This window comes from Cadophora gregata (genome assembly GCF_030347475.1).
Source record: "Cadophora gregata isolate MNR1 chromosome Unknown scaffold_6, whole genome shotgun sequence".
NCBI classification, from domain to species: Eukaryota; Fungi; Ascomycota; class Leotiomycetes; order Helotiales; family Ploettnerulaceae; genus Cadophora; species Cadophora gregata.
Window position 1 is genome coordinate 1831456 of NW_026695929.1, and position 25146 is coordinate 1856601.

At 48.8% G+C, this 25146-nt stretch overlaps 10 protein-coding genes across 10 annotated transcripts; 6 read left to right on the forward strand and 4 right to left on the reverse strand.

The window, feature by feature from the left end:
* Window positions 1-708: 708 nt before the first annotated feature.
* Window positions 709-1749, forward strand: ONS95_012427 (uncharacterized protein; the record flags this gene model as incomplete). Its single annotated transcript, XM_058506058.1, has 1 exon — window positions 709-1749. The coding sequence occupies one exon, from the start codon at window positions 709-711 to the stop codon at window positions 1747-1749; it is 1041 nt and encodes a 346-aa protein (XP_058358581.1).
* Window positions 1750-2514: 765 nt separating this feature from the next.
* On the forward strand, window positions 2515-3400 carry ONS95_012428 (uncharacterized protein; the record flags this gene model as incomplete). The annotated part of the gene is made up of 3 exons (XM_058506059.1): window positions 2515-2584; window positions 2638-2705; window positions 2756-3400. The coding sequence occupies 3 exons, from the start codon at window positions 2515-2517 to the stop codon at window positions 3398-3400; spliced, it is 783 nt and encodes a 260-aa protein (XP_058358582.1).
* Window positions 3401-3766: 366 nt separating this feature from the next.
* Window positions 3767-4920, reverse strand: ONS95_012429 (uncharacterized protein; the record flags this gene model as incomplete). The annotated part of the gene is made up of 3 exons (XM_058506060.1): window positions 3767-3920; window positions 3972-4165; window positions 4217-4920. 3 exons carry the CDS (start codon window positions 4918-4920, stop codon window positions 3793-3795), a joined length of 1026 nt encoding a protein of 341 aa, XP_058358583.1. The 3' UTR covers window positions 3767-3792.
* A 493-nt stretch (window positions 4921-5413) lies between these two features.
* On the forward strand, window positions 5414-7122 carry ONS95_012430 (uncharacterized protein; the record flags this gene model as incomplete). Its single annotated transcript, XM_058506061.1, has 5 exons — window positions 5414-5470; window positions 5528-5597; window positions 5685-5999; window positions 6059-6177; window positions 6229-7122. The coding sequence occupies 5 exons, from the start codon at window positions 5414-5416 to the stop codon at window positions 7120-7122; spliced, it is 1455 nt and encodes a 484-aa protein (XP_058358584.1).
* Window positions 7123-7737: 615 nt separating this feature from the next.
* ONS95_012431 (uncharacterized protein) lies at window positions 7738-10382 on the forward strand. The gene is made up of 7 exons (XM_058506062.1): window positions 7738-7995; window positions 8050-8062; window positions 8139-8492; window positions 8549-9081; window positions 9135-9389; window positions 9447-10150; window positions 10202-10382. The coding sequence occupies exons 1-7, from the start codon at window positions 7876-7878 to the stop codon at window positions 10374-10376; spliced, it is 2154 nt and encodes a 717-aa protein (XP_058358585.1). The 5' UTR covers window positions 7738-7875; the 3' UTR covers window positions 10377-10382.
* A 24-nt stretch (window positions 10383-10406) lies between these two features.
* Window positions 10407-12430, reverse strand: ONS95_012433 (uncharacterized protein). The gene is made up of 6 exons (XM_058506063.1): window positions 12220-12430; window positions 11882-12048; window positions 11723-11805; window positions 11385-11632; window positions 10599-11285; window positions 10407-10548 (listed from the first exon to the last, which is right to left on the reverse strand). The coding sequence occupies exons 2-6, from the start codon at window positions 11922-11924 to the stop codon at window positions 10530-10532; spliced, it is 1080 nt and encodes a 359-aa protein (XP_058358586.1). The 5' UTR covers window positions 11925-12048; window positions 12220-12430; the 3' UTR covers window positions 10407-10529.
* A 125-nt stretch (window positions 12431-12555) lies between these two features.
* Window positions 12556-14625, forward strand: ONS95_012434 (uncharacterized protein). The gene is made up of 2 exons (XM_058506064.1): window positions 12556-13591; window positions 13652-14625. Exons 1-2 carry the CDS (start codon window positions 12676-12678, stop codon window positions 14452-14454), a joined length of 1719 nt encoding a protein of 572 aa, XP_058358587.1. The 5' UTR covers window positions 12556-12675; the 3' UTR covers window positions 14455-14625.
* A 389-nt stretch (window positions 14626-15014) lies between these two features.
* On the reverse strand, window positions 15015-18008 carry SPA2 (component of the polarisome; the record flags this gene model as incomplete). Its single annotated transcript, XM_058506065.1, has 3 exons — window positions 15015-15446; window positions 15497-16861; window positions 16908-18008. 3 exons carry the CDS (start codon window positions 18006-18008, stop codon window positions 15015-15017), a joined length of 2898 nt encoding a protein of 965 aa, XP_058358588.1.
* Window positions 18009-19598: 1590 nt separating this feature from the next.
* Window positions 19599-20426, reverse strand: SSU72 (RNA polymerase II subunit A C-terminal domain phosphatase; the record flags this gene model as incomplete). The annotated part of the gene is made up of 2 exons (XM_058506066.1): window positions 19599-20253; window positions 20308-20426. The coding sequence occupies 2 exons, from the start codon at window positions 20424-20426 to the stop codon at window positions 19599-19601; spliced, it is 774 nt and encodes a 257-aa protein (XP_058358589.1).
* Window positions 20427-21362: 936 nt separating this feature from the next.
* On the forward strand, window positions 21363-25142 carry NBP2 (HOG (high osmolarity glycerol) pathway protein). Its single transcript, XM_058506067.1, has one exon. The coding sequence runs from the start codon at window positions 22781-22783 to the stop codon at window positions 24464-24466; it is 1686 nt and encodes a 561-aa protein (XP_058358590.1). The 5' UTR covers window positions 21363-22780; the 3' UTR covers window positions 24467-25142.
* The last annotated feature ends 4 nt before the right edge of the window (window positions 25143-25146 follow it).

The window sequence follows — 25146 nt, forward strand, 5'->3', positions numbered from 1 at the left end:
AACGCCCTGCGCCCCTAGCGTGGGTGCGGTGCGGGCCAAATACAGTATGCCGTAGTCCCGGCTTCATTTTCATCCTCGTCTTCATCTTCGAAGATCTTCAACTCCATCTCATATCTCTCATCCCTCCATCCTCCATCCTCCTTCCCGTCAGTTTCTCTCACGACGGCTCTACTTCAAACAGCCTCCTCTGTTTCAACCTCGACATCTCAAATCCTCGGGCCTCCACCCAAAGAGAGATAAGGTTTCTCGGCTGTCTGTGATCTCTGTGATCTGTTCTGCAGTGACCTCTTGTCTCAGATCAACCCCCACCTTCGTGTGTTTACATCCTTAACGTCGGAGGTCAGTGAATCCACTCAACAATTTCTTATACAAGAGTCTCTCCTCGCGAGATTCTTTCTTCATCACACTCACGCGCACGCATTTCCCATCTTAGTGCGCGCTTGAAGTTTGTGCATTTTACCGCGACCACTTGGAGGGGTTGCTCGGTTTCACAATTTATCCTCATGTCAGGACTTGGTTGTGCGACAGCACACCATTAGCACGAATTCATCAAGCTTCGGCCAGTGTTTTCATGTGAAGCTGGCAAGAGTGCCTCAATGTTCATATATCTGGGCTGCTTGACTAGGCGGTTGCGGTACAAAGGCTGACGATGACATTCAGATCGGTGGAAGTCAAGCCACATCGTGGGACGGGAACATCGCTGCAATAATGACAGACCTGTTTGAGCAGCAACCAAGTACAGGCTTTTTTAGTCTACGGGTCAATAAATCAACTTTCCTCATCATCGAAGACGATTCTTATGGTGAAGAACCTTACATTTACGTCAAGCTATATCCAACCCACGTTCTCATAACCGACACTGGCTGCAATTCTCCCCGCAAGAAACAGCGCTCCTTAACCTCTTTGCGTCAATATTTAGAGAACTATCCTCTCCCAAGTTATGGTGGGAAATGTCTCAACCCAGGTGGCGAGAAGAAATACATAATAATCTGTTCGCACTGTCATTACGACCACATCTTGGGGATAACCCAGTTATTGGAAGTAGAACCGACCATTATTGCTTCGAACTTCGAGCAGTCTTTTATCCTTGATGGGCTTCCAACACATTCCCTCTGCAAATATGTAAATGTTCCGACACCTAAATACAAAATCTCAAGATGGGCCGGTCACATGGAGCATTTGTCCATTGATGACCATCCATTTAGAATTCAGTTCCTACATGTTCCAGGCCATACACCAGACTCACTAGCATGGTATGACATTGATGAACACCATCTTTACGTTGGAGACACTTTCTACGAACGCAAACGGGCTGTTGAAATTCCTGGCATACCGGATAACGCAGGTCAGGTCCCAGGATTGCCAGCAACTCAAGCTGCGATCATTTTCCCTGAAGAAGGTGGCAATTGGATACAGTTCATGTCATCGCTCAAAATGCTCTACTCGTTTGTATTGTACCGGAATGCTGAGCTTCGTCGCCAGCACGGATCGAATCATGCCCCGACCCCAAGGGTCAAAGTTGGATGTGGACACTTGACATACAATGCAGATGCCGAATGCATGATTCACGAAGTACAGAGTCTTTTTGAAAGAATCATCGCGGGGAAAGTTCCAGTCACAAGCAGCGGGGAGAAGCGGGGAGTCATTCACGACTTCTGGCTTGAACACGAGGACTCACGATACAGCGTGATGGCACCTAGACACCTTGCTACGGAAGCCAGAAAGTACTTCCACAAGACAATTATATAGTTACGTTCGAGAAATTGTGTCTCCCGTAGTTGTTCAGCATCAAGCATGGGAAATATATCATACTTGCAGATGAATCCCTATCAGTAGATTCCGCGCGGCTTTTCCGGCAGTCCAATTGGTGACTTTGTTAAAACCCAGCCTCAACATCTAAGGATGTAGCCGCTCAGCGTCCCGCCTGAAACACCTCGCTCCGAGGAGGCGAGTCAAACAGAAACATTATCGGGACATTTTGTCTGGAAGTGGACGCATAAAGTAATGTCTCATGTAGGTTCTCTCACAACATTATTCAACTAAACGTCTGTATCTCTGCCGGTGTTTACTTCACCATGCGAGTGATCTCGCTTGGTCTTTTGCCGAGGCTGTCGTCTGGGCGGCGGTCCTCGTCTGCGCAACGACGCGGCATACAACCCCTTGACACTTATCGCGGCTCAAACGTCTTGCGCATCCATCTTTCCATCAATATCTTCCTTTATTGCTTGTAGCCTGAGTATTGTCATGTCCCAAACAGCAAGCAGATGTTGAAGCCGAAAGCCAATGATGCTGACCTCGGGATGATGAAGCCGAAGGACGATCACGCCGGATTTCAGGACAAGATGGAAGTTCCGGTCGGTAAACTACTACCATATATCGTGACATCGGTGGAATGATTGCGAATTGGAAGCAATGCTGTGTATATCACTTAGTTCTTCGATGTCTCGATAGTATCGGGCTTTCCATCTACAGTGTGTACCGGAGCCGAGCAATACAGTGCTAAGTTATTTCAAGATGTCTAGCGAGGTCGAGGAACTCAAGCAGCTTGTTCAGAAGCTTAGCAAAGAAGTTACAAGACTTAGTGGTAAGTATTCTACGAAAGTGATGTCACATGTCAGATACTAATCCAATTTACAGATGAGGCCGAGATCAAGAAACTTCATTTCAAATATGGCTACTACTTAGACAAGTGTCTCTATGAAGAGGTACACCCCCCAGGCACTACACAGAAAGGAAACCACTAATATCAAATTAGGTAGTCGAACTTTATGCCGACCACCCAGACACCTTCGTAGAATTTATCGGCGGTCGATACCGTCGCAAAGCAGGCGTCAGGCGCCTCTACATCGACCGCTTCGCCAGCCGCTTCGTCGCAGGGCGCAACGGTCCAGTTCACGGTTTCCTGCTCGACCACGCTCAAATGCAGGACGTGATCACGATTTCTCCCAGCGGTGATTGTGCCAACGGACGTTTCCGCGCTCTCATGTCAGCCGGCACGCACAAATCAGTGAAGGACACTCACCCCCGTGGTTTCGTGCAATGGTGGGAAGGCGGCGTGTACGAGAACGAGTATATCAAAGAGAACGGCGTCTGGAAGGTTTTCAAGCTGAAGTACTTCCCGTTCTGGCATGCGGATTTTGATAGGGGGTGGAGTAACAAGGAGATTGGGGAGTTTGTTCCGTTTGATACGACAACGTTCCCGGAGAATGAGACTGGTCCCGATGAGATTGTTGAGCAATTGATGTTGTGGCCTGACACGAGGGTTGTGCCGTTTCACTATGGTCATCCGGTTACGGGAGAGATGGTTAAGGATGATGATTTGAGGGCTCCGGAGTTTGGAAAGCCAGTCGAGAGCAGTTTGCCACCGTTGAGTTTGGGGGAGTCAAAGAGATTGGGTTGAAGGGGCCTAGCATGTAGGTATCAGACCCTTCGGATTTGTGTTCAGTAAAACCACTCGTGACATTATGAAATGGAGTATGAAATGGAGTAAAGGATCCCGAATTCACTTGACTGAACAGAATTTCAGGCACTTTGTTTGGCTTTTGTCTGTGAGGCGATACATCAATTCTGAAACTAGTCAAACACTTAGCAAGATGTTCAGGTGATGGTACAGACACCGTGTCGAGCAATATAGTACATGCTAGCTGTTGGACAAAGCCTGTCTGAAGAATGGTCATCGGTAGTTGTGTGAATGTCAGCGCTGGAAAAGCATGTACCCTAGTCACAATTTTCGGTTCACTTGTGATTTCTACACACATTGAGCGGTCACAACACTTCGTTACTAACTATCTATCACTCCTCCAGAGGCAGCTTGAACAGTCGGATTGCGTTTGTCCTCGCAACAGCTCCTTTCTGGTCAGCCGGTAGATCCACGCTCTTCCACCAATCCTGGCCCTCTTTCACATTTTCGTACGGTGTATCTAGTGAAAGTCAGTATTCACGTGAGCGAGACATGTTTTAGATAACTTTACCAATGGCGTACAAACATCTATCAACACCGATCTCATTGATACAAAACTTCAATCCCGTGGTCGAGAAGTTACCAGATGTCGTTATGGAGACATTGTGCTTGAAGTAGTACGCATAGTCTTCTTTGGATGGACGAGTGTTTTTCTTGTATGGGTGATTATACCAATGCGAAGCTCGCCACAGGTTGAATGGTATTCTGTTCAATATCAGTACCAATCCCGGCTGACGTGCACACAGACTTGCTCACCCTTCTCCCAAATGTCCAGCCACGATCTGAACCTTGGGAAATCTATCAAAAATGCCACTCGAGCACACGGCATACAAATGGAACGATAGATCTAGATGGAACTGAACACCTGCACCGAGCAGGTGCTTCCTCGCTCCATACTGCGTCTCTGGCTCCAGATCCTGCTTGATACGATATCTTGGATGAAAGTAAATCGGCACATCAAGCTCCTGCACTGTTTCCCAAAATGGATCATATTTTGCTGTGTCGAAATACTCCTTTCCACCTGCATCTTCCCCAGTACTCTGGAAGTCGTTTACCAGCCCACCAAACATACCCAGCTCCTTCACAGCTCTCCTCAATTCTCCGGCTGCCTGGACAGGATCATGCATACTCAGCGCAGCCAGGGCTCCAAATCTTTTAGGGTTTTTCTTCACTTCACCAGAGAGATAGTCGTTTGCTACCGTAGCCATTTTCTCTGCTTTGGAGGGGTCGGCTTCGCCTTGGCAGCCGGGAGAAGTCAGGGAGAGTAACATGTATTCGACGCCTTCTTCATCCATGCTTTTGAGTCGCTCGTCATGGATGTCGAGGAGACGACGTTCGTGTGCGGTCATGGTTGTTGATGCATTTTGGGCTGGGGAAAGGAGACTTGCCCACTGTGAGAGGGCTGAAACTCCAGCAGGGTCAATGATTGCTTCTTCTACTGCGATTGTACCGCGAACCATATTTCAAAACGAAAGTTGATTTTCGTGAGTTGTAACTCGATATTGGGCAGGTCAGAGAGTCTGTACATAGACTCATTGATAATTCATTCCCCAGTTGGATTAAACTCGTGATTTTCGGCAGCATCTTGATCCTTGTCTGGATCCTCTCAATCATGAACCCGTCCATATTACAAAGATTCCGTCGTCTCAATTGCATGACCAGCGAGGAGGTCGGAAATCAGTAATGACCGACCGGGACAATGGACCCGAATTAAGCGAGAGAACACGAGAGCCAATCACATAACAACCAGCCAACCAGAATTGCCAAGCAGTGTGATGGGTTCCCATCGGCGTTTAGAAAAGCACAAACCTGGTTAGCTCATTTGCCCCATATGGCATGTGGAAGAACTCAGAAAGCATACATCATCGTCCAACTTTCTTCTCTTCCCAGAATTTCTCTTTAAACAACCGCGAGGACACCTTCTCGAACTTTTCGTCTCCACTGTTGCCCACCATGACAGGTGTTGTTGATCTCAAGAAGATCGAGACACGACTCTTCATAAATGGCGAGGTCCGTGAACCTAGGAGGTTTCCCGAGTGAGGACTATCTGTTGACAGCCGCTTCTAGTTCGTCGAATCTTCGAATGGGAAGACGTTCGATTTGATCTCGCCAAAGACTTTGGAAGTTGTAGCTAAAGGTACATTCTCCATCACCTCATGCGAGCGTCAATACTTTGAATCCTTGCCCAGTCAGTTCTTCAAAGCCAGCTTCTAACATATAACAGTCCATGAAGCATCTGAGCAAGATGCGGACAGAGCGGTAGCGGCAGCAAAGGCGGCGCAGCCCGCCTGGGCGGCCCTGTCTGTTGAGGAGCGGGCCAAGCCGTTCAAGAAACTCGCTGCTCTGGTTCGCCAGCACAATGCAGAGCTTGCTGAACTGGAAGCTCTTTCTATGGGTCATCCAGTATCGACTTATTTCCATGCTCACGCTTTTGCGAGTACCTTTGACCACTATTCGGAAGCTGGGTATAACAATCAGGGGACTTCGAGTTTGAATACTCCCGGGTTTGTCAATTTGACTTTTAGACAACCTTTCGGCGGTACGTGTTACTGGATTTCGGTATTTATAACTTGTACTGACTTGAGGGTTTTCCTGTAGTTGTTGCTGCAATCATTCCTTGGAATGTGCCGTTGCTATTCTTTGCTGGAAAGTGTGCTCCTGCTCTGATTACTGGGAACACTGTCGTGCTGAAAAGCAGCGAAAAGGCACCATTGACGGTAAGTTCGTCTCCGAAACCTGGTCAAAGCTTTGCTGACACTCTTATCAAGTCTGCTCGAGTAGCTTCTCTTGTCAACGAAGCCGGCTTCCCGCCAGGAGTGCTCAATATCATCACTGGATTTGGCAATGTCTCAGGATCTGTTCTTAGCCACCACATGGATGTTCGAGCCTTGTCCTTCACTGGATCTACAAGAACTGGAAGACATATCCAGGAAGCAGCAGCAAAATCCAACTTGAAAGTGGTCATGTTAGAATTGGGTGGAAAGTCTCCAGCTATCATTTTCGAAGATGCAGATCTTGAGAAGGCAGCAGAAGCCACTCAACATTCTGTACAGACGAACAGTGGGCAGACATGCATGGCCAACTCGAGAGTGTACGTCCAAGATACCGTCGCAGACAAGTTCATTGAGCTGTTCAAGACGAAGTTTGCTCCAGTGTCGCTTGGTGACCCCACCACGGCAGGCGTAAATCATGGACCCCAAGCAGACAAAGTACAGCATTCCAACGTACTGAAATACTTGGAGATTGCGAAGAAAGACGGCAAGGTTATCTTGGGTGGTCAACCGAGCGATGAGAAGGGATACTTCATCAATCCCACAATCTTCACCGGCCTGCCAGAAGACTCACAAGCCATGAAGGAAGAGATATTCGGGCCTGTCGTCAACATCAACATCTTTAAGACCGAGGAAGAGGTTTTGGCAAAGGCAAACAACACAGAATACGGACTCTACGCTTCAGTATTCACCAAGAACATCGATCGAGCTATGAGATTTGCGAAAGGCCTAGAAGCAGGAACAGTTGGAGTGAACGTCACCAGCCCGGTCACTGCACGCGATACCCCATTTGGCGGTTACAAGGGTTCAGGAATCGGACGAGAGGGATTTGCTCATTCGATGGACAACTTTTTGGAGACGAAGACTGTACTCATCAAGCTCGATTCGTAGCGAGGTGCTTCAAATATATGCTGTATCACCAGACTTTAGGCACGTTAACCCTACCGGCTGCACCCCACAGGGTAAACAACAGTTCCACGCGGGGTTATCATAACCGAAGGTTGGTGATTTGGAAAAGAATACTTCTCTTGTTCTGCTGATGTTCTGACTCGAAAATTCATATTCTCATATTGCAATTGCCGAAATGGCGGATTGGTCATGTCCAAGCCATCCCGTTGTTGCAACGAATGAATAGTTTCATACAACTGCCGCGAACACCTAAAACTCACAGGCGGCTTGTGGCTTTGGACGGCCTCCCCCTCCCGAGCCTCCCTCGTCCATCTGCTAAGCGGGGCTTCCCCGGCGTCCTCAGGGATGCTGCATGTGGGGCAAGCCCCCCCCTGAACAGTCTTGAGCACCACTGTGCAGTGCAGGAACTACCCCGCATCTAGCAACTAATGCTCCCCAATCTAGTCCGTTGGAACCCTGAAAAGTTCCTCCTCCCCGAGAGACAGCTCTGTCTTTGGTCTTGGTTCTGTAGTTTGGCGGCGACGCGTCTTCCCGACTTTACACTTTCTCTGTCTGTCTGTCTGTCTGTCTGTCTGTCTGTCTGTCTGTCTGTCTGTCTGTCTGTCTGTCTGTCTGTCTGTTGAGGTTCTGACTCTTCCTCTAGAATTCAATTCCTTCTCGGATTTTGCAGCTTTTCAAAAATCCTTTTTTACCCTTCTATTATCAAGCCTAGCGACAAAAGGCTGAGATCCAGTCATGACTGAGAACCGAGTCGCAGAAGTCCGCAGAGGGAGCGGGGCTGGTAATGGCCAACTGAAGGCAAAGAAAGTCCGCACGCCGAAGAGTTGTGATCGTTGCAAGAGCAGGAAGACCAAAGTGAGTTGCCTCTTATTTTCCACAATGTATATGCAGCAATGCTGACCTGAAAAGTGTATTGACCCAGGTTCGTCGACCTTCAAAGCAATCAGCGCACTTGGTTTCTTCACCTGTAACAGAGATCATGAACTGACATTCTGAAGTCCCCGGGCCATGTCGGTACTGCGCACACATCGGAGCAGAATGTGGAGTTGCACAGCGCCCAAGACAGAGGCCGTTTTACCATGTCTCGGAAGAAGAATATCGCTGTTCCATGCAAATCCTACGACACTTTCTCCCTCGAGACGACCTCAATCTAGAGACCTTGAGATCGATAGCGAAGGAATTGAATATTGGAAACAGTCCTGCTCAAGACTCTACCAAAAGTAATAGCGTAAAAGACTCAAGTGAGCAGGCGGATGGTTCGGTTAGCAATGAGTCGATTTCAGACACGGAAGAGATTGGAGATCTGCATCACCAATTAGGATGCTTAATGAAGGATTCTCTAGGAGAGTATCGTGAGTATTTTATCCCAAATCTCTGTATGTTTACTCCGCCAGCTAACTCGGCTCAGGATATCTCGGAGCATATTCAGACATAGCTTTCAACGCAGCAGTCTGCTCGATAGCCGAAGCACCAAGCCCGGAACAAGAAGAATCCAAAATAATTGTCCCTCCGAAAGATTCATATCCACCTCAAAAGCCCTCGAGAGTCAAGCTCCTTAGAGAACCCGCATCACCAAGCCATCCGTACCTTCCACCGCGTCAATACTGCGACTACTACGTAGCTCGATATTTCGAAGAGGTGCATTGCATATACTGGCTGTATCCAGTTGAGCAATTCCATGCACGGCTGGACGATACTTATATGCAAGGTGGTGGAGCAGCTACAAGCTCGTGGCTTTGCTCATTGTATGCAATATTCGCGCTTGGTTCTGCTTCGGGAGAGAACTCAAGGAGTACATTGTACGCTGATTTAGTGTCTGAGGAGGCGAGGTTGAATCCAGATCCCAAGAATTCGGACGATTACCTAGCTTTGGCCAAGACGCTCATACCTGCTGTACATGATGAAGCGGATATTGACAGTATTCGGGCTCTTGCCATTTTGGTAAGTGTTCGCACCCAGACGTTCGAGTAGCATTGACTAACCAATACCTTTAGAGTCTTGCACTACTCACATTCAAGTTCAGAATCACTTCTTACCTCTACATGGGAACCAGCATGCAGATAGCTTTTTCACTGGGCCTTCAGCATGATCAATCACCGACAAATCAGAGTCCAATGTCCAGACAGCAAAATAGACGGATATGGTGGACATTGTACATTCTAGATCAAGAAATCGCGTCGCGATGCGGAAGTCCTTGCGTAAGCGACGAGAGAAGCGTGAGAATACAGACACCCCTACCCTCTGAACAGGTATGACTCCATTCTCGAGTAATGCTTTATGCTATATACCCGTATTGATATACCCAGCTCCTCAACCCGGGCACCAATACACCTCTCGGAGCCCTTTCCGTCTCCACTTCGCTCTGTCGTCTCAAGCGAGAGATAATACAGACGATCTACCCTGAACGCTCATCCGACTCCCGGACAATTTCTTTCCAGAAAGTCACCAGCTATGTCTCCTCACTTCAGAAATGGCAAGCCAGCATGCCCTCACACCTCAAATGGGGCGTACCCGTAGCTCCAACCCATCGTCGTTCCATCGGTATCCTACATTTGAATTACTGGAATGCTATGATGCTCCTCACTCAACCATTCCTTCTATATTCTGTGATTCGAGGTGCAAGTCTGAACGATGTACGGAAAGCATGGTTCGAGAAACTCGGCGAGATATGTGTCGATGCAGCAAAGAATGCTATTGTTGTGCTAAAGAGCATGGAGAATGATGGGAGCTTGTCGAGTCTGGTAACTTTCGATTGTACATGTACATTGAAAGTGCTCATGATTTTGTGTCTCGCACTAGCGAAACGCGAGTCTACTGAACTGCGAGCCGAGTATGAGTTCTGCTTGGGGTTGATTGACAGGATGGAGCAGATTGGATTCTGCAAGAGCGTCAATGAGGAGTTGCCATCACATCTGGCAAGGCTGGGAATCAAGAAAGAGAGAAGAGAGTCGGGTGCTAGTATGGAGGTTAGCCCAAATGCTGTTTCGCAAATGTGGTCTGGCTTCGACCCGTAAGTCCTCGCTTTCGCAACAACCAAGCTTTGGTGCTAATAAGATCTTAGGAATCACAACTACATCAGCACCACAGGTAATCTACAGGGTATGGAAGATGTTGGCGATGCTTTCTTGATGGACATGGATCTGTTCATGGATATGGACATGCATGGAGCGGGGGATCTGTTCCAGCCGAATTTGGAGTTCTTCAATGGAAGTTTCCAGGCATTTGATACTTTATAAACATGATTGTATATATGTTATTTACATATGTGGATTGAACTGAGAAATCTTTGGACTGGCACGCTCAACATTGTGATTAAGCGAGCGGAATCTCTAAACAACAGAAGCGAAGAGCCATTGTACATCCCAGAACGCTGCAACACTATCTATCCTTCATTGCAGATCAATCACACTGATAATGTTAGCCATAAACCTCGAAACGGATACTAAAAGGGGGCTTACACTCTACCCTCCATCTTTCCATCCGCCATCTCCTGAAATACCTCCGTTAACTTATCCAGCTTCTCCACCCTAATTTTCGTCTTAACCACACCCTTGGCAGCCAACTCCAGAACCTCAATCGCTTCCTTCTGACTTCCCAATGAACTCCCCACAATGCTCTTCTGCTGTGTCAACATCGCCCCTGGATACGCACCCCCAAGTAAAACAGGTTCGCCCTCCGGAATACCCACACATACGACCGTCCCACCAAATCCTACCATCCCTAAAGCCTGTCCATAAGCTCGATTACTCCCCGCACAAACAATCACCGCTTTCGCGCCTTCGCCTTCCGTGACTCGGTGGATTTCCTTAGCGATCCCAGCGTCGTCGAAGGATGTCATGTCGACGAATTTTTCAGCACCACAATCAGTGATGAGGGCAGACTTGGAAGGGTGATCGATGCCTATCATGCGGAATTTCATGCCACGGGATCCAATTTGGAGAGCGATGTGCCCAAGACCGCCGCCAGCACCGCTAACTGCTACCCAGTCGCCTGGTTTGGCGTTGGCTTTGAGCAGGGCAGTATACACTGTGAGGCCGGCGCAGAGCATGGGTGCTGCGTCGATGGAGCTGATGTTTGCAGGAATAGGTGTCACATAGTTGGCTTGAGCAATGGCGTACTGAGCGAAGGTGCCAGGTGTATAATATCTGTACTCCGTCAGGTATGGTCTGAAGCCGATGTTGAATGAAACCAAATCAAGCTTCGCTCGCATCCAACAGAAAAAAAAATTAATCACAGCCACTCACCCAGAGAACTTCTTCAACACACAATGTCCATCAAACCCATTTCGACATGGTCCACAATTCTCACACATAGCAGCTGCCCACTTAATACCCACGCGGTCTCCCAATTTGACATGCTTCTCAGCTCCAGCTCCTAATTTCTGGACAATTCCAATGCCTTCATGACCGCCCACTTGGCCGCTGGGTGTTGGTGGTAGGCCAGCCCAGCCGCACCTCATAATACTTAGGTCTGAATGACATACTCCTGAATGCTGGAAAGAGTTAGTGACGTAAAGAGGAAGTAGGATGAGGTTTAGTGTCCATTGGGCTGGTAGGAACATTCAGAAGGTGGACGAACTTACGGTTAAATGGACCAACACTTCTCCCGGTCCGGGCTCGGGCGTTGGAAGTTCCTCAATATGAGTGCTGACTTGTCCAGGATTATCTAACTGACAGTCAGCTGTGGACGTTCTACAAATTTGACGATATCTATGGTCTTGATGAACGATGAGGAGACTCACCATAAACCGCCGCCTGATAAGTCTTTGGAATCTCGACACTCATGACTATGAGAGTGTTCTTTCTAGGTACCTCTGTTGCTGTTCGCTCTGAAAAATTCTCGTTTTCTCTTTCTGAGAGTGTTTACAAATTGAGATCGTTGAGGTTATAATTGAGATAGCTAGATTTTCTCGAATAATACATTAGCCTCCTACCCCGCATCCATTTCACGTTAAGTACTGAGCTCAGCTTATTTTTCAGCTCATGTCTTACGCTTACTACAGTCTTGAAGTAGAACAATGTAGATTTACGAGCTCAACCTCGGTCTTTGGGCCAACCAATTGAAGAAGGCAACACTCACATTGGTGCTTGACCGTATCTAAACATGGGCTATCGTCAAGAGCTTAACCGAGTTTGTTTGAAATGGAGGGTACGAAGCGATATCAACGGATAAATGCACCAGCATAAGTAAAAAATGTTGCTTGTGCATACAAACTCAAGAGGATGATTACAAGGTCATATAGAGTCGTCGAGCCACTCATGACAGATTTTAGTGGCCACTCAGTAGGCGTTGCGGAATTTCGAGCGCTCGGTTGAATTGAAGCGGTCTTGCTCGGCACTATCAACCCGAGTCAGCTCACAATGGAGGTCTTCTATGCCCATGGGAGAGAACGTGAGAAAAGAATAAGAATGTTTAGTCGAACAAAAAAGAAGTAAAATTACAAATAGAGGCATCCAATATAACTCAAAAGCAATTCTCGCGTTCTCCCATCCCAGTATCTGACTTCAAGTCTTGATCAAAAATCCAACCCACGTGATGGCACATCTCTTCTCTTACCTCCCCGTTCCAACACCCAGCTACATATCAGGCAAGAAATCCAGCACTCAAATCAAATATCCTGACACCGGTGTTTTCCAAGGCTTCAACCGACCATCCCGCCTCGAAGGTTCCATATATGACCTCGAAGTCTCGGGTACAATCCCTTCAGATATCAATGGGACATTCTACCGAATCCAGCCAGACCACCGATATCCGCCTGTATTCGAAGAAGACATTCATTTCAGTGGCGATGGCAACGTCTCAGCTTTCAGGTTTGAGAACGGTCATGTAGATTTCAGTCAGAAATATGTGAGGACTGATCGATTTGAGGCGGAGACGAAGGCGAGGAAGGCGCTGTTTGGGAAGTATAGGAATATGTATACGGACAGCGAGATGGTGAAGGGTGTTATCCGGACGGTATCGAATACGAATGTTGTGTTTTGGAGGGGTATGTTGTTGGCCACTAAAGAGGATGGGCCACCTTTCGCTATGGATCCTGTGAGTCTGAAGACGATCGGACGGTATGATTTTGAGGGCCAGGTGGAGAGCCCGACGTTTACGGCGCATCCGAAATTTGATCCTGTGACGGGGGAGATGGTGTGTTTTGGATATGAGGCTGGAGGGAATGGCCATGATGGGAGTTGTGATATTGTGGTTTATACTATTGATAAGTATGGGAAGAAGACGGAGGAGTGTTGGTATAAGGCGCCGTTTTGTGGGATGATTCATGATTGTGGATTAAGTGAGAATTACCTTGTGTTGCCGATGACGCCGCTGAAGTGTACGAGCGTGGAGAAAATGAAGAATGGTGGGAATCACTTTGCTTGGGATCCGAAGGAGGATCAGCTCTACGGGATTGTGCCAAGGAGGGGAGGGAAGCCGGAGGATCTCGTGTGGTTAAGAGCTGATAATGGCAAGTATCATTACTGCAACAAAGATATCAATTCGTCGTTACACTTACTGACTAAAGCAGGATTTCACGGCCACGTAGCAGGCTGCTACGAGAACTCATCCGGCCACATCGTATTCGACCTAACCGTCGCCAGCGACAACGTCTTCTTCTTTTTCCCACCCGAAGACACACCACCCGAAACCCTCCAACAGCGCAACAAGCTCGTCTCCAACACCTACCGCTGGATCTTCGACCCAAAATCCAAATCTAACACTCGTGTCACACCAGCCGAAATCTTCCCCATCAACGGCGAGTTCTCTAGAATCGATGATCGCTTCGTAACGAAGAAGTACAACCATTTCTGGCAAGTCCAGATCGATCCTACGAAACCTTACGATTTCCAGAAATGTGGAAGCCCAGCCGGAGGGCTTTTCAATGCGATTGGGCATTTCACGTGGGATGAGAAGGTCAAAGATGTGTACTGGGCCGGCCCAACGACGACTTTCCAAGAACCTGTTTTCGTGCCTCGGGGTACTGGCACCAAGACAAACACAGACACCGAAAACGGGACGAAAGAAGAGGTCGAAGGCGACGGCTACCTGATCGTCTTGCTAAACCACCTCGACGAGTTACGGAATGATATCTTGATTTTCGATGCTTTGGAGTTGGCGAAGGGGCCCGTGGCGGCGGTTCACATGCCATTTAAGCTGAGGCTGGGTTTACACGGAAATTTTGTCGATCAGAGGGATATTGAAGCTTGGAAGGAGTTGAGGAAAGAGGATGGGGAGGTGGGGCCAGTAAGGAAGGCAGAGAAGCCGTTGAAGTGGCAGCTGGCCCTCCAAAAGGAGACCAACGGGGTAAACGGGACGAACCGAACAAATTGACTTGAAGAGTCTATGAAGTGATCAAAAATCGGAAGCAAACGAGCTGGCTATGGTGCATGTTTACGCTCGCTTAACCTTAATATTCGAAGTGGAAGGAGAACAAGCAGAGATCAAAGTCGAAATGTCCGAAAGGAACGTTTAAGTGTCCATTTACACACTATAAATTCCACATACTAAACTCGTCCCTATGTATCGTATCGTGCTGTTACCATCGCTCAGCCGATACGCAGAACTATATACAACGTGAAATGCACACAATGGATCTCCTCCAACCAGAATCGAAGGTAATAAAGAGTCTCACCAAGCAGAGCGCAGGAACCGATAGAAGATGGGTCTCATTACTCCATCTTTATGTGCGCTCGCTTATAACACCCCGTATTCAGTGTTAAAACAAGCATGAAGCTTCGTCTCAAAATGCAAAAGTCCATGCAAAGCCGCCCAAAACGTGCATAGTACCCATCCGTGGGACGCGCCATATCCCATCCTTGTGCAAGCACCGAAAAAAGATCAATCGCTATGCAAAAATCAAAGCCGTATCAAGAAGTAGGTAGCGTCGTTCATCATGAGAAATCATCATCTCCACCTTGGCCTCTGTCGCCGTCGATTACGTCCACACGCAGCACCAACTCTTTTGTTTCGCGAGCAATTTCAAATGCTATTGGTGGTAGCGATTGGTTCCATGCTCTCCAGGCTCGTTCGCCCTCATCATCGTCGCGACCCTCGTCTGCGATATCTCTACCGGTCTTTCCTGCGTCGATCAGGCGTTGCCGAATGCCTGCTAGTTTGCGAATGATAGGCTCTCCTTGTGTTCTAAGAACGCCGTTGCCGGTTGAGGACATAGCAGTTTCAGTCGAAGAAACAACTGTGCCAACGACATCAGCAATAGCGTTGATTTGTGTTGAGATAGCAGTTATCCCAGCCTCGGAGCGGATCGAGGATACGAGAGACTGAATATTCTGCACCAATAGGGCAGTCTGATCTTCGAGATAGATCTAGAGATTATTAGCATGCCGTATCCACAATAGAGAATATCCATTCCTACCTTAAGTTCTTCAACATCACTGTCTTGTGTTCTGATGCCGAAACCGACTCCCATTGGTGCTGGAGGAAGAGCTTTGTTGCCATTCGTGTAACCGTTTCCATTCTGAGCACCCCGAGACATAGATCGTTGACGACCCGCCCACGATTCCTTCCCTGAACTTTTGGGTCGCATGGTAGATTCCCGAGGCGAGTTGATCGGGCTATACATCGAAGAATCGGCACTCATGCGCGCGAGACCTTGGAATGGCGGTGGAACGATCTCCTGTCTTGGGTCACGGACGGGAAAGAAGCCAGTCGTGTCGACTGGAGCCAGACTTCCATCATCGTCGTCATCTAGCTCGCCGGCAGGGGTTGGGCGAATTTTCACGGTTCTAACAAGCTCGACCACAGCAGAGGTCAAATGTGAAGCAGCCGCATCAAGTAACGATACGGGAGACAAGCCCTTCGCCGAAGCGAAGTTCTTTGAAGCTGTAATTAGGTTGTTTGCCGTAGCCGACACCCTTGATTTCAACTTCGTTTGCTGTTGGGCCAAGTCTTCACTGCTGGATGGTGCCTCATCAATATCCTGCGTAATCCTTCGCACATTTACGACGACTGACTTCATAAACTCTATCACTCTTGCTGGATCATCAACTCGTGCCGTTCGTAGAAGCTCATCAATCGAGATTTGAAATTTGGTAACATGGACATCCTTGACCATTCCATTCGCCTCTGTGAAACCACTCTCCTTGGCATATTTTGCTGCGTCTTGTTGGATAGTGAGACCTATAGAGGATGCTCTTAAACTTCGGAGCTGTGTCTTGGTCCGGGCGTATCGATTTCTCCAATCCTTGACTTCCTCTTCTAATTTGTTGACAGTATTGGAGAGCTGTTCCTCCCTGTCGTACGAAGATTCGCTCCGTTCAGATAGGACGCGCATTTCTCGAAGGAACTCTTGAGCTTCCCGACGAACCTCATCCGTAACTATCTGCTGTTCTCGCAGTTCGTTTCTCAATTCTTCATTCTCCCTCTCCAGGTCCGAGCTGCCCGCCCCTCTTGAGCCTGGTGGAGGGCCCGCTGCTCTTAGCTCGTCGATTTGTGAGCGAAGCTCTCTTTCGGTATTTGCCTGTGAAGCCCTCACACGATCCAATTCCGATTGTAGCGACTCGCTCAGATTTTGTGCATCTGCAAGCTTACTCTCCAAGTCCATTTTCAAGTCCGAGAACTCCTTCTTTTCCATATTTAGTGCAGTCGCTCGACTTCTCTCGCCATTCAGCACGTTATTCAGCTCATCGTCTTTCTGCTTCAGGGTATCCTCCATAGCATCAAGTTTGTCCCGTAGCTCGGCAACTTGCGACTGGTAGTCATCGATGAGTTTCTTATCGGTCTAAGTATGTTAGAAAGTGCAGTAGAACAAGCGATGTAAAACATACTTCTGAGGAGCCTCCGACACTCTTATTCCTACTCCGGGCAGCACCTTCCAAGCCAAAAGCATCTCCATCATCTTCATCATTATCCTCGCCTCCAGTCTCGTCATCTTCAACCATTGTGCTCTTATTTGGCACTATTGTATTACTTTGGAATGTCTTTGGGGTAGGTCGACCATAATCATTCGGGGGCAAGCCTGGGGAAGGTGGCACGCCAAGGCCTCCATTCATTCCTCCATTCATAGGTCCACCGTTCATTGCCCGTGGCCCATTTCGAGACTCACTCCTCATTGAGTATCCTGCTATAGAACTTGCATCTGAAGGTCGGCGCATACGAGGCATTCCATTTACAGGTGTACCGTTCCCATTTCTGCTTGGTGGTCCTCTCATAGAGGCAGGACTACCCATTCGACTGATATCTCCTGCAGCGAATTTGGGAAACCTCCTCTCCAACTCGTAGTATACATCTGTCGCTAGGTCACGAAATCTAGGTGGTGGGAGGGTGGATAGCTTTTGTCTGGCTTGATTTCTTTTTGGATGGAAAGTATCCTTCGGTAACAAGTATGGCGGTGGTCCTCCATCTGGTGTCCCTCCATTTGGTGTCCTTCTCCCAGACTGCTGTCTCCGTAGCAGTTCGTCGAACACATCCGTGCTCAGTTCTTGAAATTGCACAGGCGACAGCCTCAGCAGTTTATCCCGTGCCCTATTTGGTCTTGGGTTCCCTTTCTCGTCCCGCAGTGACGCGGCCAGATATCTCTTGAGGGCGACATAATGTTCGGACAGGGTACTTTCGAATTGCTCGTCCTTCCTACTCCTGCCACTCTCGCTCTGCGCATACATGCCCGTCCCAACACTAGATCTCGCTATAGAGCTCGGCGGCGAAGGCTGACCAGCGGCTGGACTCCCCGCAGATGATCCTCTGGGGGGAAATGCTCCTCCATTCATCGTGCCGTTTGAGCCACTTGATATTGGCGGTGAAGCAAGTTGCCCACGATTATTCGGTGGGAAGTAGGGCGAATCGTTCTCGATACCTTGGTATTTCGAAATGCCAGACCATTCACTATCTCCTACAGAAATAGGCGACAAGGGGCCATTTCGGCCATTCATTGTAGATGCTGCTGAGAGTGTGGTGTCTGACCCCTTGAGGGGAACCTCAGTTCGTGCGAGAATCCTCCACAATCCGATTACTGAGCGGCGCAAGCACTTATCTCCAGCATTCGCGAGATTTCTTGTGAGAGATAGGATCGGAGACTGGAATACAAAACTGCCTCAGAGTGCAACGATGGCGGCCGTGAAACGTCGTAGACTGGCAGGGTTGTCAAAGCGAGCGAGCGTGTCGGATCGTGAGTTAGTGGTGCCGGTAGGGAATGGGTGAGTACCGAAGGCTTGTGCTAGAGTTTGGACGGATGAATGGCTGGTAAGGACCGTGGGATGTGCTGTAGTGTTGCACAGAAAATAATGACAATTGCAGAATGAAGTGGAAAAATGTTCAGAAATGAGGACGATGACGGCGGAAAGGGGTCGCAGCGCGTGTGTCGATGTGGGTTGGACTGGGCTGGCTGCACTCGATTCGGGAAATTCTCAAGTCTCTCCTCCCCATTGACGGCGGGCAACGGCGTTCGATGGGCTTGCGGCGGCGCGTAAATTAGGTGCTGCTTAGGCACAGTTACTACAGTACCGAGAGTACCTACGGTCCTCCTCTACTGTTAGTAGAGTGCGAACGAACGATAAGCTCCCGATTAGACTTTGATCAGCGGCAGAGGGAGCTCGGGAAGCCACAGAGACTGAGGGAAGCAAGCAAGGGAGAGTCGGTTTCGATTTGGTGCGGCGATGCAGATGGCTATGCTATGTGACAGAGATAGAGTTACTCTACGCAGTTAAGAGCAAGTGTGAACAGAGGAGCCGAGGAACAGGACACCGGCGGTGGATTGAGAAAAAGAAAAGAAAAAAAAACCCCCCCCAGCTTTTGCACTGACTGTCTGTTGTTTCTTACTGAATTTTAACTCAATACCTAGGGCCCTTCCAGACGCATTGGCAACATACTTTCATCCCCAGGTCGGACAATCGCTTCAGGGGTTGACATACTTTTACTTGCTGGCTGGCATCCAGGGTCTCAGTTCGGTGATTGGCCCGGCCACAACCGGCATTGAATCTCATGATTCTCATCTCACCGATTTCTTTTCTATTCCGCTTTCTCTCGTCCCTTTGCAGACAAGCTTTGTGTTGGTGTTGATTGGATGCCATGTTGTGAAGAGTGAGTTGGCAACTTGGCAGACTAGAGGACATTTGACAACGAGACGTTTGGAGGGTTCTTGCTTGTTGTCCAGACTTTTCGAGTCTGCGACCAAGACCCATACCCAGATCCAACCCCCTGAAGGACCAATCTTGTCCTTCGAGGTCCGAACTATGGGTCAGGCCAACCCACAGACATGGGGATCATTCTATCCCGGACCAAAGTTGCCAAACTTATCCAGCCCTATGCAATGTTATTGACTCTGGCATAAAAGCTCTGGGCGAAGAAGAATTTGATGATTTATCCACACTCCTTAGCATCACAATTGCCTGATATACGGTACAGAAACGACATTTGACTCCTTAATATCTGGAGCATTTCTAATGCAGGTATCCCCCGGAAACGCCTCTGTTGGGTATCCCGGTCCTCAACGCCAAAGGCAATCTAAGATCAAAATGCAATTCTCAAAACCAAGCCAAAGTCCATACCGCAGGGAGATTCGGCCATCTCTCTTGCCACTCTCCAATAATCTCTGGCACCCGCTCATCAAAGCCGCTTCTACTTGCTGCGTTCCCGCTGTCAAAACCAGCCGGGTTGCGCTCTCTCTCCTCTATGGCGGCCTTGTTTAACGAATCTGCCAGGTCCAGGATGCCTCTACCGCCAACCAGCGCTTCTTCATGATTATCTTTGATGTCAACATTGATGACGTGCACAGGTCGGTTCAAGGGAGATCCTCGACTCATAAGATCGTCAATAACTGCGTCCCAGCATCTTTCCTCACAAGTGATGACCACGTCGACCACTCCTCCTTCTACACCTTCACTACCTCTATCTTTGTTGTGTTCCAATCGTGGTACTCCAACATGCCAGTCCTGCCACCTCTCTGGACCCCATTTGACATTTCTGTTTCGCTCCAGCATGTTCAAAAGACCATTGGCACGGTAGAGCCGTGGATCTTTGGCTTCCAGTTCTTTGTACATGCTATCATAGGATGTTTTGTTGAATTGGTAGACATTTGGCTTGTCAATCGAAGGCCCTGGAAGGCGGACGAGAGAGCCCGTACCGAATGAGATGACAGGATAGTGAGCTGCGGCCAATCGGAGATGCGATTCCATAGATCTATTGTGGTTGTCAGCTTACTTGAGATACAAATCAGTCGTGCGCACGACAAACCTGTTTTGGTTGCTCGCGCAGACAGTACAAAACTTGAGCTTGAACCCGCCCGGATCTGGCCGCTCTCCATTTGAAGATGCACCATTGCTGGCCGAGCTTTGTGCTTGTGATTGAGCCATAATGGCAGGTATTGAGTAGTTTTTTCTGCGGCGGACGAATGTCACGTCGTCGTACTATGAGCAGCTCACATCTGCAACTGTAGTCTCCTGTTAGACTTTGTTCACAACTGCTAAGCTGTCAGCTTTGCCCGGAATGCAGATTCTCGGAGAATGGTAAGTAGATAGAAAGCAATTCAGTTAAGCGTAAAAAATGTGTCTCCTCAAGGGGAATAGGACAGCTCCAATATGGTATATCATCATGTTGCAGAAGAGGAAATGGGTAGCGTGCACAGAGAATACGTACTCTATGAACTTGCCGTGGAGATGTTGAGGTTGAAGACCAGCTTTGAAGCTTTGGGAGCAGAAGAAAGAAAAGATGTGGTTTGTCCCTCCGTTTAGCGCCTCGCTTGTTAATGCGGCGACCTGTGCATGCATTTATGGCAGAACGTAGAAACAATGTCTGTGGTAGTATTAATAAGATGGTGCACCATTACCTTATTGTTTGCAATATTGGCACGATGATGAGGCAAAGTGATATCTTGATTTATCCACTTCATACTTCACATGGAGAAGTTAAATTCTACAAACGGCGGTGGTCATCATCCATCGCTCCTCTCCATCATCATGTCGTTCAACTTCGCTTATTTGAATGTCGCAAACAAAGCCGATGACTTCCGTGGCAAAGCATCCATGCTCCTAGGTCTCAGCGCTCTATATCAAGTAGTGGAGCCGATTCTGACTTGGGTATAATCTATCTCTCATTCCTCCTCAGGTGGTCGCAGCTTTCTCTTTATTTTTGACTTCCATAGCTGAGATCCCGGAATTCATCTCAGCTGAACCCTCGTGGCAAGATCAGACTGGCGAACTGGATATCGATCTATAGAGCCCTTGGCTATTACTAGATTCGTGTACCGTCTGATCTATTTCTACGAACTCCTCTGATGCGTCGAACCCGGAGTCCTGATTGACGTAATTATCATATGGTTTTGCATCAGACTTGAGGTAGATGGCGACTTTACAAAGCCTACACGTGCCTGCTGAATAGCAAACACAAACCGATCAAATTTGTTACCGGAGGCCCTTCTTGGAGGCAGAGAAGGAGATTGACGGTCGTTCAATACGGGAGTATCTTTCTTTAAAATAATACTTGTTGAGCAACAGCAGAGCTTCACAAGCGGTTCGATGCCGCCTCATGCATCTTTTGCGGATGTATTTTGACCGCACGACTGGATTGCACTGCTACCTGTAAGCCCAGCCCAGCAGCGTGGAAACATAGGTCGAATGCCATTGGTTCAGGCTGGACTTTCCCGCTTGTGCTGCCCCCTAGATGTTTCAAGTCAGGGTGTCCTCGACTCCTCGCAGCTCTATTCCGGAAATAGATTCATTTCGGCCTTTAGACCCATGGAGATGCCACCCCCCGAACAGCCCTTTCCAGAAGCATCGTGGGCGTTGTGAAAAGCCCTGCCAGCCAAAAGACAGAGCCCCAATGTCGTCGCAGGAAAAAGACCCCTCTCCTTTTGCAGCGCGACAAAAATCAATTGTAGAAACACGTCTTGCACCTAGGCAAGACCCTCCCTCACACGACATTCACGCTCCTGGCTGTTCTACATTTCGCGTTGCGGGGTTCGGATCTTGTCTTGTCTTGTCCTGTCCTGGTATCGAGGATCTGTTGCGGCGGCGTTTGTGTCTCGGCGCTTGTTCTGTCACTCTCCCACGCACGAATAGACAGCCCTTGTCTGGCCCTCCCACTCCCACTCCCACTGCAGTCCGTCAATCAGTCCAGCTCCCAGATTCAAGCAAGCAGAAGCAAGCGATCTGAGCGCCAGGCAATTCAGCGCCTGCCTCCCTGTTTGGTCCTCCTCTCCATCCTGCCGCTCCCTGGCGCATTGGTGCTTACCATTGGGTACATAAATTTACATTGGAGGCCGGTGGGGTCAGCGCTCCCTTGATCTCTTCAAAGATCAGATTTGTCTGTGTCCACTCTCCAAAGCATCAGCCTGGTCGAAAGTCGCGACCGCAGTCGAACATCCTCACATCTATCTCGAACAGCCAGACGTAGCCTCCACTGCGCGCCTGTTGCGCCAATATTGACTTATTGTCGCATCGACTGTTCTTCACCTCGTCCATTCGATCCTACGAGCACCACGCACGCGCGGGACTGTTATCCTACCATCGTTGCTGATCCCTATCCCGGCATCAATCGAACCGGCAGAGCAGACCCCGATCTTCTCCTCGTTGCTTTTGCGCAAGCCTGACTACGACACCTGGTGGGAATCGAGGCTTGCTGGCAAGCTGCCACCGATTTCGTATCATCACACACGACGGACTTACATAGCGCGCCTTTCGAGGAGGCTGGTCAAAAGGACGACTCCAAGATGACAGCAGTCATGTCTCCTACGCTGGATACATCATCCCCAGCGACATCGCCTTCGCCAGTTACGTCCCCCTCATCGAACCCGAACCATCCTCCATTACCACCTCTGATTACCTCTCCTCCCGCCCGACGGTCAAATCTTCAGCGACCGACTTCACATGCGTCCAAAAACAGGCTATCACAATACTCGAACTACTCGGTGCCTTCGAGATCGAGGCCACCATCACATATCTTCCCGGTCTTCCATTCGAGTCTGCCATACACAACAGTGCGTGATTTTGCATATCCAGTCTTGCATCCTATGCACTATGGACCGCCATTGGAGCCTTCTCAACCACCTTCCGGACTGTCAACCCCCGCAAGCGAAACACACAGGCGGCTATCTGATCCACCGACGTCCTGGGATAGTAGAGGAAGCTGGGTGCCTGGGTCATGGGCAACCGAAGGTCTTATGAAGGGCGAGCAGTTGGCACCTATACACTTTGGAGACGGCCCGCCTTGGAGCGAAGACGAAGATCTTCAAAGCCCTGTGGTAGTCAGTTCGCGCCACAGAAAGCACAAGTCTTCTACTGGTGGGTTCGGAAGTTCACAAGGGCGTGGTCGCGGACGGAACCGTAGGGAGGATGGCGAGCGGACTACCAGTATGCTCAGTCAAGAGAATTACGAGCAAGATAGAGGATTCTTCGTTGGCAGGGGAGGCGATGGCAGCGAGAGGTATTATGTGAACGAAGGAGATGAGGCAGATGGTCCGGGAGGAGAGTTCGTTACTTATCCACCAGAGCAAGCTCGACACTCGAACTTGGCGCCTTATAACGTCCCAGGTCAGAGAGATTCACACTTTGCTGGTACACTGCCTAGTAGGTCATATACAGACGAGACAGGGCTGGAATACCGGTCCGAATCGGATGCTTCGAGCTCAGCTTCTTCGCCTGGACTGACACGACATGATGAGTCCCGGTACTCGAGGGACTATCAGTTCACAATCGCATCACCAGATGAGGAAATGCATGGAAAAGCTGTGGCACTTTTCGATTTCGAGCGGGAAAACGAGAATGAGCTACCTCTGGTGGAGGGGCAGGTCATATGGGTATCTTACAGGCACGGCCAAGGATGGCTTGTTGCTGAGGACCCAAAAACCCAAGAAAGTGGTCTGGTTCCAGAAGAGTATGTTCGTTTGTTGCGTGACATACAAGGAGGACTAAACTCCTTAACTGGGCAAGCAACCGATCAGTTGCTCAGTCCTGTCGCACCGGATTCAGGTACACCAACGCAAGCAGAGCACGGCCAGGGCTTTGGGCATACACCAACACCTAGCAATGGGAGCAATGGATATCAGCAGCCAATAGTTTCGACCTTTTCTACCTCCTCAAAAGATCTCCACCCATATCCCCAGCATCTTTTAGGGACACCAGCTGGTCAGCCACCACCACAAGTCATCCATTACCATGGCCAACGGGGCGGGAGTCAAGCAAACACACCGACGTTGTCAAGCTCCCAGGAAGGCGCTAGAGATGGGACTACCAGTCAAGATACAAAATCTCGCAAAACGGAAGACAGCTTGAACACCACACCAATCGCAACTCTGCCAGGCACAAGGTTAGAGACTGCAAGCAAACAACCAGGTAGTCCTGATAGTGATTCGACAGAGGGGTCTTCTGATGCGGGCAAGGATATCTCAAGTCCATGACCTCATGGCACTGCTTTGGATTGCTTTTAGAAGAGGACATATGAGAGTTTCTAGCGTTTTGGTTCCTGTGCATTTTTGCTTCTTCGTTTTGCCCATACCCATTTATCGCCGGTCGGCTTGCATATTCTTTTCTGGAAAGAAGAACATTCGCTTAATACTTTTTGGCCTTCCACTGTATTATCACATCTTTTATTTGGGTGGTCGGACGAGAACTGCAGGGCTCCGTTTATAGGTGGATCTGAAGAAAGGGAAAGGAAAGAATTGGTGCATAATAAGGTTATCATGAGCTTATGACGGACCTCGTTTTCTGGGGTTGAGCTTGGGGCTGTGGTTAGGTCATGAACTCTCCTGGACTGGGTTGGATCAGCAGATGTATGAGTTCAGACGAGCTGTTGATGAATTGGTATAGTGGTTATAGAGTAGTTGGTACATAGCGGAGCAGAAAGAACATTGAATCGAACTCTTTTATTGACTTACAGAGCCTGTAGGCTCTATTCCGTGGATCAACAAGGCATTTGCATGCCGTTATCAAAGAAGCATTCAAGATCAAATCTAGGATATAGGACTTCAGTTCGCCTAAAGACTGACCTTTGTTCTGAGTTGTCAAGTACCTGTTGAGAAAGTGATAAGATATCAGGATGTGATAAGTGATAAGTAAGGTACCAGCATCTAGCGGGGTC

What these genes read in the sequence shown, in the direction of transcription:
- ONS95_012431 (XM_058506062.1), top strand. Translation starts at nt 7,876, where the DNA reads ATGACTGAGAACCGAGTCGCAGAAGTCCGCAGAGGGAGCGGGGCTGGT. An exon ending in GGATTCTCTAGGAGAGTATC is followed by an intron (nt 8,493 to 8,548) that starts GTGAGTATTTTA and finishes AACTCGGCTCAG; the next exon opens with GATATCTCGGAGCATATTCA. An exon ending in ATGTGGTCTGGCTTCGACCC is followed by an intron (nt 10,151 to 10,201) that starts GTAAGTCCTCGC and finishes ATAAGATCTTAG; the next exon opens with GAATCACAACTACATCAGCA.
- ONS95_012433 (XM_058506063.1), bottom strand. Translation starts at nt 11,924, where the DNA reads ATGAGTGTCGAGATTCCAAAGACTTATCAGGCGGCGGTTTATG. An exon ending in TTATCAGGCGGCGGTTTATG is followed by an intron (nt 11,806 to 11,881) that starts GTGAGTCTCCTC and finishes ACTGTCAGTTAG; the next exon opens with ATAATCCTGGACAAGTCAGC. An exon ending in AAGTGTTGGTCCATTTAACC is followed by an intron (nt 11,633 to 11,722) that starts GTAAGTTCGTCC and finishes AACTCTTTCCAG; the next exon opens with CATTCAGGAGTATGTCATTC.
- ONS95_012434 (XM_058506064.1), top strand. Translation starts at nt 12,676, where the DNA reads ATGGCACATCTCTTCTCTTACCTCCCCGTTCCAACACCCAGCTACATA. An exon ending in GTGGTTAAGAGCTGATAATG is followed by an intron (nt 13,592 to 13,651) that starts GCAAGTATCATT and finishes TGACTAAAGCAG; the next exon opens with GATTTCACGGCCACGTAGCA.
- NBP2 (XM_058506067.1), top strand. Translation starts at nt 22,781, where the DNA reads ATGACAGCAGTCATGTCTCCTACGCTGGATACATCATCCCCAGCGACA.